This window comes from Pelecanus crispus, chromosome Z (genome assembly GCF_030463565.1).
Source record: "Pelecanus crispus isolate bPelCri1 chromosome Z, bPelCri1.pri, whole genome shotgun sequence".
NCBI classification, from domain to species: domain Eukaryota; kingdom Metazoa; phylum Chordata; class Aves; order Pelecaniformes; family Pelecanidae; genus Pelecanus; species Pelecanus crispus.
This window is the reverse complement of record NC_134676.1, coordinates 56,323,428-56,336,695: the sequence shown is the minus strand read 5'-3', so window position 1 is coordinate 56,336,695 and position 13,268 is coordinate 56,323,428. Positions and strand designations below refer to the sequence as shown.

General features: G+C 47.1%; 1 protein-coding gene across 1 annotated transcript; it reads left to right on the top strand.

The window, feature by feature from the left end:
• Nucleotides 1-719: 719 nt before the first annotated feature.
• On the top strand, nt 720-1,838 carry TMEM271 (transmembrane protein 271). Its single transcript, XM_075727199.1, has one exon. It carries the CDS (start codon nt 720-722, stop codon nt 1,836-1,838), a length of 1,119 nt encoding a protein of 372 aa, XP_075583314.1.
• Nucleotides 1,839-13,268: the final 11,430 nt, after the last annotated feature.

The window sequence follows — 13,268 nt, the reverse complement described above, 5'->3', positions numbered from 1 at the left end:
TGCATCAGAGCCGCCGGCGCACCGCAACGCAGTCGCAGGGACGCACGGCGGCCCGCCGGCCTCCTGCGAAAGCAAGCGCCAAATAAATAAATAAATAAATAAAAAAGAAAGAGGGATAGCGAGGACGCGAGCACGGAGACAAGCGGCAGCCCTCCGCATCGGAACCGGCGGGGGGGCGCAACCCCCCGCCGCCCCCTGCCCTAGCTGCGGCTCTCTCGCCCCGCTCCCCCGCTCCCCGGCGGGGAGCCGGCCGGAGGGCGGCCTGCGGCCCCCCCTGCACCCTTCGTGCCGCGCCGGGGAGGGCGGGGAGCCCGGCCCCGCCGCCCACGGCCCGAGCCGGGGGTCGCACTCGCCCCCGCCACCCGCGGCGGGCCGGCGGGCCGCCCCCCCCGCCCCCCCCGCCCGCCGCGGCTCCCATCCATAATTAATCGCCTCCCTGCGGCCGCCGCGATAAGAGAGGGCGGGCGGGGACGAGGAGGCGGCGGCGGCCGGGAGGCGGGGGGGGGGGGGGGAGCGTGTGCGCTCGCCGCGCCCGGCTCACTGCGGCCGGCGGCTGCCTGCCGTGCGGAGCGGAGCGGAGGCCAGCCGCCCCGTCGGGGAGCGCCGCGCTCGCATGGCCGCGCCGCGCCGCGCCGCCGCCGCCGCCGCGGGGCCGGGGGGGGCCGCGGGAGGAGGATGAGGCGGGCGGCGGGGCGGCGGCGGCGGCGGCGGCGCGGAGGATGAAGTGGAGCGTGCGGGGAGCCTGCGCCGCGCTCTCCAGCTGCCTCCTGCTCGCCTGCGCCCTCAGCGCCGCCGCCGTGGGCCTCAAGTGCTTCTCGCTGGGCTCGGAGCTCAAGGGCGAGCCCTTCCGCCTGGGCACGGCCGCCGGCGCCTTCTACTCGGGGCTGCTGCTGGCCGCCGGCCTCTCGCTGCTCGCCGCCGCGCTGCTCTGCTGCCGCCCGCCCGACGAGGCGCCCGCGGCGCCGGCTGCGGCGCCGGCCCCGGACCCGGCCTCGGCCCTGGCCCCGGCCGCGGACCCGGACCCGGCGGGCGGCGGCCCCGGCGCGGGGGAGGCGGCGGCCGCGCCGTCGGGGCCGGTGGAGAAAGCGCCGCCCGGGGGGCGGCAGAACTTCCTGCTGCTGGGGGTGCTGGTGTTCATGCTGGGCGTGCTGAGCGCCTTCGCCGGCGCCGTCATCGACGGCGACACCGTGTCGCTGGTGGAGAGGAAGTACTCGCACTACTGCCTGCTGCAGCCCGGCGGCGCGGCCCGCCCGCGGAGCGGCCCCGCGGCCCCCGACGGCTCCGCCGCGGCGCTCCGCTGCCAGAAGCTGCGGGACTACCAGCGCGGCTTGGTGCTCTCCACCGTCTTCAACGCGCTGGAGTGCCTCCTGGGCCTGCTCAACCTGCTCCTCGTCAAGAACTACAAGGCCTCGCAGCAGCGCGGGCGGCGGCGGCGCCGGCGGCGAGCGGCCCCGGCGGCGGCGGCTGCGGCGGGCGGGCGGCGGCGGCGGCGGCGGGGCGGCGGCGGCGGCGGCGGCGGCGGCGGCGGCGGCGGCGGCGGGCGGCGGGCGCCGCGCCACAGCCAGGGCTCCCTTTTCTCCGGCGGCGAGCCCGAGCTCAGCCCCGGGGACTGCCCCTTCCAGGCCGTCTCCTACATCAACGTGGGCGTCTTCCACGTCTTCGACGAGGCCGGCGTGGAGGTGCACTGCGGCGGGCATCCCTCCGTCGAGCTGCCCGGCTACTCGCCCATGGACCCCGAGCTGAATGCCTCCTACCCCTACTGCTACCCGCTGCCCAGCGAGCAGCCCCCCGCCTACGAGGAGATCTACCCCGGGGAGCCCTGCGCTCACGGCACCTAGCGCCCACCGCCGGCGGGACGCCCGGCTCCCCGCCGGGCCCCCGCCTCGCCCTGACAGCCGGGAGCGGGACCGGGCGCCGGAGCGGGAGCGGCCCCGCCAGCGCCTCGCAGCCGCGGGGCCCGGGGACAGCCCTCGCACCACCGACGGGACGGCCCCGCCGCCGCGGGCGCAGCGGGCCGGGTGCCGCCGTGCCTCTGGCTCTGCGGAAGCTTCTCTCCCCTTCCCTCCCTGCTTCCCCCTTCCTTTCCCCCTTGCATCCCCCCCCGCCCCCCCTCACGCCGACCCTCCGTCCGTCTGTCCGTCCCTCTGTCCGCCGGCGGCTGAATTTTCCAAAGGCTGCGCAAGAAACGCCTAAGGGTTGGTTCCTCCCGCCGCCTCCCCTCCGTAGCCAAGTTTAGTTCCCTTCAAGTGATTCATCAGTCTCCAGCTTTAGCAGTCCAGAGTTACCCATTTATGATAACCAGCCAGTGTAAGGAAAAGGTGTCATGAAGCTTCTTTACCTCTCAAAAGAGCTAAATTTCTAAACAACGCAGAGACATTTGTGTCACGTTTACTAGAGGTGTATTGGGGATCTTTAACGTTTACACTACTCCTTGGGAGAATTGAGTTCTGTTTTAAGATTTAGTGAGTTAAAACATTCGTTGGTCTTGTAAGATGCACATTGAGAAAAACCTGCACTTTGAAAAAGAAACAGGAAAAAAATCAACAACGTTTTTGTACACTAACGTGCCTGCTTTTGTTGATAACTTCTTACTGTAAAAGCTTTCAGAAGTCTATAGTGAAAATGTTTGGTAAATTCACTGCAGTTTAAAATTGATGATTAGTTCCTTTACTAAAACAACTGAGATGTTGCTAGGATATGGCAGTTAAAAGGAAGTCCAAATGTCATACACATTCCTTTTTGTAAACAGGTTCTGTGTTTTTAATGCGAGGCAGGATTTCTTTTTGTTTTACACAGGTGAAGGGTTTAATTCTATTTTGTACAACTACATGGTTTACCTTGTAAACAGTTCCATTTTACCTGTTACGATTCATCAATCTGGTAAGCTTGAATATTAAAGTTTTATTTGAAATATATATATATTGTAAAACAGCCTTAACTGGTGCAATGATCACAGTTTTAAAGGAAAAAAAAAAAAAAAGGAGATAAACCATCTTGGAAGACATCTTCCAAATGTGTTTTCAAAACAGTATTTGTACTGCTCTAACAAAGCAAGAATTTTCTTTTTTGTTTTAAAAAAAAAAAGAGACCACTTTAATTCCTGAAAGTGGTGGTGGGGGGTGGGGGGTGGAATAATGGGATTGTATGCTGTTAACTCTTTCTGAACTTAGGGGTGTTAAAAAGGCTTTCTGCAAGGATAAAAACTGCTAAATCCTCCTTTTGGATTCTGCTGTGGAATGCCAGTACCAGATAGTGTAAGAAAGTGCTAGTTAAAGAGAAGCACGTATGGTATATTTTACTACATCATTTGAGAACAGGTAAAGGCTTAATTTCATGTTGCACAAAGAACCAAGAAGCAACTCTTCAGCTTGCATTTGGTTCAGTACCCCCTCCCCCAGTTCAGGTATACTGAAATGAAATATTACAAAATAACCTTTCTGTTAATCCTGTGGTTGGAGCCTGCTGCATAATGCCAGTGTATCAGCTACCCAGAGAGAGAGAGAAGAGAGAGAGTTAAGGGAATGCAAAGTTACAGTGTATTTCTGTGGTCGAAGGAAAATTATTTTTAAATTTTTAGCTGCAGAGAGACTGACGTAATTTACAGCCTTACAATTGGAGAGAGAAGATTTTAGCCTAAAAATATTCAAATCTCTCTGCACTATGTTGTTTTCTAAAATGTTTTGACTTGCACACTTTATATTATCTAAAATGCAGAATGCCTTAGAAGTCTGAAAATTGCAAACTGATGTCTGTGAAGCTCACAATTAAAGCTCTAATCTAGAGAAGACCGTTAAAAGCAGCAGTTGCCAATTTGCCAAGTAGTTCTAAATAGCAGAAATTTAAAATACAGCTCTTTTTGGACAGCAGATTTCCTTGTGCAGAACGCCAGCCTAAAACGTATGCCCTAGCTAAGTCCCATTTTAGCACTGAAGATTGGTTTTATGCTGGCTCTCTGCAGATGCACCTCCTTAACCCCTTATGGGGAAGTGACTGGAAAGTCCTGTAGTCTTTACCTGTAATACTAATTTAGGCACTAAGCCAAACCTGTAACATACTGTATTGCTCATACAGCTGAGTTTTTGCAAAATGAGTAACTAAAGCAAGGAGGCAAATCCTTATGTAGGTCTCCAATTAGATGAGTTTATGAGGCGGCATAGTACCCTGTACTGAATTAAATGGGAACTGCTAGGCTGCAGGGTGATTTTGAAAAACAGACCAGCTAGGTGCCTAAATACAGATGCAGAAGTGTAACAATAGTTGTTGGCTTTAAAAAAAAATTGGCTATATACATTGTATTTCATGGAAGTTGCATCTTAGTTTTGCTTAAGGAATTGATTTTTGACATAAAAAGACGGTATTTTACTTAAGAAAACTATTTTAGGAATTATGAACTAGACAATTCTGAAACTCCAGATGTTCCAAAGATCAGTGCTCAGGGAAATAAATGGAAAGTCAAGAAAGCTACCTATTATACTCAATTGTTTAAATGTGAACAATTTTAAACGATGAATTTTTAAGATTGTTAAATTCATAACTTTTTTTTTTTGTGTGTGTGTGTGTACACGCATGTCTAAGTGTGTTTGTGTTTTCTTTCAGTCTGTTCAGAATGCCATTGAATTAGGATATTTATTTGTGGCTCAGTTTTAGTTCCTGAATTTCTACTTTTCTTCATTTGGGCTTTTATCCCCTGTAATAGTTTAATTTAGTGGTGGACAGATTGCCAGAATAATGTCCAAGTCTGACTCCCACAGAAGCCAGTAGGTGTCTTTTCATTGACTTCAGTGGGTCTGGGCACAAATGATATGTAACACCTACTCTAAATAATCTTTAAAGTAATATTGATCTTCTGGCATGACAGGATGCAGCAGTGGCATATTATTTCTCAGTTATTTATTATTTGTATGGACAGCAGTATTAAGGGAGGTCACCTACAGTATTATACACGTTTTAAAAAAAAAAAAAAAAATTTGGCAGGCAAATTGACCAAACAAGCCATGTTTTCTTAAAGATGGTATACAAGTGTTTCAGGTACCTGGTGACTAACTTTTCTGATAAAACACCACACGTATTTATTTCTCAGTGAGAAGAAACTTATAAATACAGGATACGAGATGAAGCTTCACAAGCATGATTGCAGTATTGTGAAGCCATTTTTAGTAAACCTGAATCATCACTCTATCTTCTGAGCAATAATGTTAGAGTGTATAAACTGTACTGTGCTGAAATTGAAAATAGGCTGGTGTGGGAAGCATCGGAGCGTAGGTTAATTACCTGAGAGGACTCATACTGTCCCTCTATTTTCCATTCCCTGTCACATGATTGTTGAGGCGAATGCAAGCCTGATCGATTCATGTCACTGGAGGATGTTAACTGCAAGGCTTTTGCCTTAAGTAGCAAAACCAGGGAGAACAGAAGAGAAACATCGTGTATGTGCTATCAAATCTCCATTTTGCTTAGCTGAAGTTAACGACAGGACTGCTTTTTGCCCCACGGCTTGTTGTTTTAATTTGCTCACAGCTTTACTCGCATCTGTTCAAAGGGAGGGAAGAATAGACGCAATACTGCTGTTTTGGTCACAGTGGAGTGCTGATTTGGTAGCAGACTGCTCCCAGCTTTCCTGTCCCTTTTGCAGGTAATAGCAACCAGTCAAGGGATGAAACGGTGGAAAAGCTAGTCTGCTGTCTTTGATGCAACAGGATTTGCCTTCATGTGGAAAAAATGTATTCCCACCAGCCTATTAGCAATTCACGTGAATTATTTTCACACTCCAACATCCTTGCTTAAATCTGTTACTTATACTTTGCATTGTAATTGACAGGCAGAATATACGTGAATCTAAAAACAGGAAAAAATGATGTTAGAGGGAAATTGTATTCAAGTAGTACAGATTTTACTCAAAAGTTTGATTTCACTGTAGGACTTCTTTGGTTCACCAAAAAATGCTATGGTGGCTGGTATAACTTAGATATATTTCAGACATACTGTTTAATCATCAGAAAAGGTTTCTGAATGTTCACATGAGAATGGCAATCTGTTTCTGCTTTTGGACATAGTACATATGAAAACCTTTTCTTCATTTTGCCATTTAATCCAAGATTGATCCTCAAGAAAATGTCAGTAATTGATCTTGTAATTTTAGGATCAATAAAATACGTTTTAAAGCACAGCATATCCTATAAGAAAAGCCTAATGCTCTTCATTTCATATTCTTCATTGTCTTAGATGGATGTCTGATAATGCAACTGAAACTAGGGATTTAATTACCACTTTCATTACAAAAACGTGTTTTTCAGGGCCTTACAACTTCTACAAGTGGAACCCTGACATAAAATTCCAGGTTTTACCATGAAGATGAATCTTTTTCTATAAGTTAGATATTTCTCAGTTACAGGATGTTCCAATATTTTAGATAAATTCCATTGGTAAAATTTAAATCTGTTAATTTCATATGATGGCACTCTTTAAGTGTACTAAAGTTACCTCTCCTTAATACAGGCTCATATTTCCAATTAAAATGCGTGAGCGTAAGATTGAATTCCTCATGGTCACTGTCCAGTTTTTAAATTTCTTAATTATCTCTCAGTACTTAATGGCTTGTGACTAGAGGTTAGTATACATTCCAGAATCAGTAATAGCTGATCTAATAACAGTTTAGCAGATAAAAGATGGTCCCCAGGAAGCCCACAGGCTAATGTAGTGCTGGGGGAAAATCTTCACATACATGTTGCAACAATTAGGTGTATGGCATGTCCTGCCCAAAGGGAAGCACTGCCCAGATAAAGCAACTTGAAGAAATCTGGGATTTTAAGTTGGGTGCAGGGGGTTTGCATGTTCTATTACAGTATTGGTTCTGAAACTCGTCCCCTGCATAGCTTTCTAAGAGTGAAATCCACAAATTGGTGTTCTCAAAATTTGATTCCAATAACTGCCTCACTTTCCACTGGCCAGCTGTGCTATGTACTTTGCCCAATGTTCAGGCAATTGGTGGAGTTTTGCTGAAGTTTATGGATATGTCACCCTGATGTCATCCTAGATAATCTGAGACTGAAGATCAAGTCATTTAAGAAGCCATAAGGCTCTCTTAAGAAGAGCATATTTTGCTTTACAGAGGAAAAAAAGTCCTGATGTCCTCTTTCATTACTTCTTCATACCCAGCTGCCTTAAGCTTCAGAGTTTACCTTGAGGTAGGAGTGGAGATGATGTTGCAGACTGCTGCTCCTTCACTCATTGAGTTTTAGATTATCTGGAAGACCTCCATAAGCTTTATGGAAGGAAACACTTCTAGTGAAAAACACATACAGAATGGCTCTGACTCATCACCAGATCACAGAAAATTCAATGTCCTGAGTGAAACTATCCAGTAGGTGTATCCCAGTAGCAATACAACCTAGCAGAAGTTCCCAGTGTTTCACTTTTGGATTTCTATTCCTGGCATGGTTCTGTCTAATGGGGATGTTAAGAAGTTCATTTCATGGTCTTTGCAAATGAATTGTTTGTTTCACTACAGCATTAGGGATTAAACACCTACTAAATACCACAAGCATCCTCACCAGTTGGTCTCCTCTGTGGTCATTGTTAGCAGAGGATAAAGTGAAGTGTGGGAGGAGAGAAAGCCTATCATGATCCTCTTAATGGGTTCAGAGGACTAAACGTTCCAAAGCATCCATTGGTTTTATATTAAGACACTGGACTTGGGGATGGAAGAATACCTATAATATCTAAAAGGATTATTTTCCAGGGATATATTTTTGGAAATCTAATACTTCAGTTTAGAGAAGGTTCTTTCAGAATTTGCTTTTTCTCCCAGGTTCTACATTTTAAATGAAAGCTCATCTCACTAAAATACGCAGTGAAATCTCCAGGCATTTAAATTATTAAATTTAGGGAGATTGAGCAGAGCTGTCCTACAAATTACTGAGTGCCACCAATTCCTGTAGAGGTCATATAAGGAATTTGGCACATGGTGTGGATGGGGCCTTATATGCCAACATCCAAATTTTGGCATTTCCTCACAAATGAAGGAGGCAACAGCACAAAGTTGTGTTACAGAAAGGAAAGCTCCAGATGGTAATATCCAGGCCTAGGCAACCAGGCAGTTATGGATTTTGGGTGAGCTGTGTATAGTCTCAAGGTGTATGTAACTACCATGCATTCATGATTAAAACAAATGCCCTCACAAAGATATTCACAAGGGATTGTCAGTGGTGGATCTGAGTAGAGGCTCATCTTGCTAGCTGTAGGACAAATGGCTCCTAGAAACATGGAAAAGTCCTACCAAAAGAAGCTCATGCTTGTACTGGAAAGGAGAAAGCCACTGAGAAATTTCTACTTTGTTGCATTTTGGATGTATGCCTCTTCCTGAATGACCCAGAAGCTACCAGCATGTGCAGATCATCTAAATCAGGCTCCTGGGAGAACAGAGGAAATGGAAATGCAGGTGTTGAAAACTACTCAATCTGTCCAAAATTTTTTGATGTATAATCAAGAGCTGTGTTAATTCCAGGAGCAGTACCTCTTGACCTGAGCAGTCAAAATTATTAGTAACTGAAAAAATTACTACCACCAAAATAAGACTGGGAGATTGAGAAAATCATGTGCTGCTTTCTGACTTGTCCTTTGCTCTAAATCAAAAGGAAAGAAATTCTGATACTGCTTTTTGTGAAACTGTTGCTAAGAAATATGGTTTGTTATGCTGAATAGAACAGAAGGGTGCTTCTCTCAACAAATTGGGAGCAGATAGCTGCACAGGAACGCATTTGGCTGGCAGAGTGACTTCCTCTTCAGTAAAGTCCTTGGAGAGCTACCAGAAAATATTGAAAGGCACCATCATCATCCAGGGTTACCTGGGCCATTGTTTAGTGCGTTGAACTTCATGTTCCCATATGCAGTGGACCATACACTGTCTTGTCTTGCCAGTGGGAACAAGCAGCTGTCTCTTGTGACACCACTAAGCCAGCACCTGCTGGATACGAGCAGGGAGGTTCTGAACCCCTGAAAATGAGTGCACTGTGGCACTGTGCAAGAAAGGGCACACTGCAGCTCAGGTGAAATGCTGCCCTGTGTTACAGGATTGGGAAGACAGGTTGCTGTTATGATGCCAAGGCTCTAGATTTGTTACACAGTGGTCTTGGGTGTGGAGGGGCCTAGGCTGCATGTGGGGAACTGCTCTTGGTTCACTGTTGCAAAAGCAAAATGCCCAAGTCAAGTGGAATGGGGAGAGGAGGACTATATTTCTCCCTGAACAAAATGAAAGTGATCAAATTACAGACCTTCACAACAGAGGTGTTAAGTTCTGTCTTGGGTTCAGTTTTCATCCTCTGCTCCCCCTAGCAACTTCTCCAAAGGAAAAGCATGCACACAGGCTCAGGATGTCAAAGTGCACGCTCTCTACTGCCTCTGTGCTTAGGGGGAGACTGTCAATAGTGTACTGAATTATTCAATCAGCTGGTGAGGCAATAGAAATGAGTAACAAAACATTAAAAACCTTTGCCTGTGTCCTATGTTTGGCACATTACAAGAGCTGTATGATGCTCTGGGCTGTCCTTTGCTGAAGGCTGTGGCAGTTCTTATCTGCTTAAGGTCTGCAAGATCCAGAGCTCTAAAAATGAGGATTCCTGTTGGAAGTTTTCCTGGACTGATTTATCTCAAAAGTCAAAAAGCAACCCTGGCCCTGTTTCAGTAAATACATCTCAGCATCCAAGCATGAAAAGAAAAAAGCATAAACAGGGCAGAACTGTTCATTCATTCATAGTTCATTAATTTTTCATCAAGGGCAGCAAAAAGACAAACATTAGCGTTAACATCTCAGATCCAGAGAATTGCTTCATTGTAAGAGGTTTTGGAGCTGACTGATAAGGAAGCAGCAGAAGGTTTTTACACCAAAGGAAAATGGGTATTTCACAATTCTGCTGTCACGCTGTTCATAATGTGCAGCAAAGGCTAACAATAACAGGAATTTCAACTTGCCTTACACATGCAGCTGGAAATGCTTCAAATCTCCAGATGACTATTCAAAAACTATTTTATACATGACTAGACTAGACTTGCAGTCCGGTACCTACTGTGTTCATAGCTACATATTGGGAGTTTTTAGTCTTGTGTGTGCATGACTAAAATGTGTATGCTGGCTGTGGACAGATGGCCATCTTCATTAGCCAGGTCACTGCCACTGGTGAGGCAAGCTCACCTGTTCTGTTTGCACTGCAGTGGAGCAGGAGAGCACCCTCACTCAGCCACCAAATCTCAGCAGAAGTGCAGGCACTTCCAGCGTCATGGAGCCACACCTGACTCTTCCCCAGCCACGCTCCATGGGGCCCCCAGTGAAACCTGCAGGTCTGTGAACAAGAAGGTACCACCACACATTTGCACAGGTCTCACAAGGAAAAGAGGCAAGAGGGGGGCCATTGTGATCTTCAGCGGCTCACCTTACTCTCAAGGCCAGTGAGATACTCAATAGCATGGGGCCTCAGCACACCATGGGGTGCAGCATACCAGGAGGTCAGGTGCCACAAGAAATGCATTTCTTCCCTGAAGAATTTATCAGTGTCGCAAGACCACACAGAAGAGAGATGAAAGCACTGATGTCCCTAACTTACTGAGTTGCATAGTTTGAGACAGAGTGGGCCACAGTGATCCCCAGCCCCTACAGCTCATCAGCTGATGCACAATCATACATGGGGATATAGGGGGAGTGGAGTGACAACTGTGCATTTAACCAATTAAGTTAAGCACTGATGGACCGGCCAAGGGGCAGAGACAGTTAAAACACAGAGAGGCAACCTCATCCCCACCCTGCCCTGGGCACATACCAGGAGAACTTTGCTAAGTAGGGACTTTGTGGGGAGAAGTTTTAATTGCATCAAGTGGAAAGAAAACCCCTCTCTATAGTGGAAATGTCCAGGTATTTCCAGAAAAAAATGGTCATCTTGTTAGACAGCAAAATGGAAACCCAGAAGAAATTCCCAAGAAAGGTAGTTCAAGTGGAGAAATCCAACTAAAACCCACACAAACAGAGTAGAAGCTGATCTCTTAAAATTTCACACCTCTTCTTTCTTTTGGAACAGTCACGTCAATTTGTTCTTTACATTTTCAGCTCCAGCTCTCAGGCAAGATAGAAGCTGGTAGGAGGCAGACACTGATAAAGGCTCTACTGGCAAAGTGTCAGGTAAAGGGAAACCATTTTTACATTTCTGCTCTGACAAGAGAGGACAATATATTCTAGCCTGGAAGCTTAGATGGCAGAAGCAGCAGTGATTAATTGCTCTAATTAGGGCTCCAAATAGGAAAGAGCGAGTTTCCTGCGCTATTGTGTGCTAAATTTCCTCACTTCTATGAATAACTGTATTGCTCAGAGGAGATGGGCATCAAAGTGCATCTCCAGAACAAACATTTACCCACTTCAACTTAGAAATATCACTAGAACCTCAACACAAATAACTAATGCAAAGAGACAACAGGCTATTTCAGCACCTGGGAGGCAGCATAATAACCTGGTTCAGCAGCTTCCCTAAGGAGCTCGATAAATCCTTGCGTGAGCAACTGCATTGAAAATGTGTGTGTTGCTGGTCTACCACACCACCACTTGCTGGTTTCAGTGAACCACCAATTTCTGCTGGCCAATTCAGCAGTAACAGGAGACTTCTCAGCAACAGGGCTGATACCCTGATCCTGATACCTGATACCCTGATTGTGTTCTTCACTGAGGCTTATTCCCTTCCACCTCCACCTGCTTTTCAACCAGCACTGACCTTTCTCCCACCAATGGATAAATGTCAGGTCCTGATTCTGACCTCTCTGATGAGGACAAATGGAAATAAAACCACTGCAGCCAACAGAATTACACCAAAACCTGCCTCTTTTCACCAGAAGGAGAGCAGAGCACATAAAGTGCTGACTGTCAGCTTAGCCAAATGCCTTATGGGAAATTCTGAATGCATTTCTTCAGAAAAAAGCTGGAAGATGTTTAGCAAAAAAAACCCCATTTTAGTTGGAATATATCCTACACAGTCCGGGAGTCAGCCAACTTTAGCAACACTCTTCTGTCATATGCAGAAAAAGCTTTTGCTTCAGCTGAGTCAAGCTGCCTCTTATTGACAATCAGATGTACTGGCACAGAGCATCTAATCTGGATTCTGGCCATCTACAAGTAGCTAGAAGCACACAAATAATAAGGGTTCATCACTGCACACTGATTTATATGAGGAGGGCAGTGAGATGCATATGTCCATTATCTTTTTCTGGTGTTTGTTTGAGCTGCCTACTTGCCTGACTAATAAAAAGCACTAATAGAGGCCACCAGGAGAGGAGGTGCTTAGCATAGGTGTATGCCAGCAGCACTTCACATTCAGTAAGTACAAGACTCCTTTCACTGCCTGTGCATGTCAGAGGAGTCTCTACAGCGCCACGTTGCCAGAGAGCAGGCCATCAGGGCTGCAGAGGATTGCAGGCTGGTCTTAGAAATGTTCCTGCTGGTGAAGCAAAGTAGAGCTGAAATACGCAAAACAAGCTCCACTGCTGATTGTACCCTCTCATTTGTATGCTCAACACTCTTTCAATAATGAATCATCAGCCCAAGTTCTGCTCAGCTCATCATGGCTGCAAATGCTGCAATAGCACTAAACTTGGCGGGGGGGTGGGGGGTGGGGACGGGACACGGACACAGATTCATCCCTAAATGACCAAGCACAGGGGATGCTGGATGCCCAGGAAGCTGGTAAAATTTTATCCTGCTGATGTGGAAAGTGGCATAGTACACAGATACCCATATCAGAGTTGAATAAAGGAGAGATACTTACACCATGACAAGGTGTCTGCAGTGTACTGTGCATCAGTGGTAAAGCAAATTTTATTTATTCCCCTTTACTCAGAGTGCTCTATGGAACAGCAAAATTACCCAGCTACGGCCATGCCTTCTTTAGTCAGGAAAACTCATCATGTCAAGACAGGGGAAGACAATGCATCCCATGGGGGAGGGGAGTGATCCGTCCCTTTTCAATCACCAGAACAATCTAGGGAAAAACCACAATGTTTTGGACAAAATGTCTCACACATTGCCCAGGTAGAAAGGCAAACTCTGTTCCAGGTGTCTGCTGCTGTTACCTGAACAAGATGCCTGAAGTTACCCCTTGGTGAGCAACAGAAAGAAGCTACTGGCCCCACAGACATCTGGGACCAGCTATGAACTCTTTCCCAGCAATCCAGTCTCTGGAAGAAGACACGCCTGTGCCTGCCAAGAACATAGCTTACATGTGGAGATAACAGTGCAACAT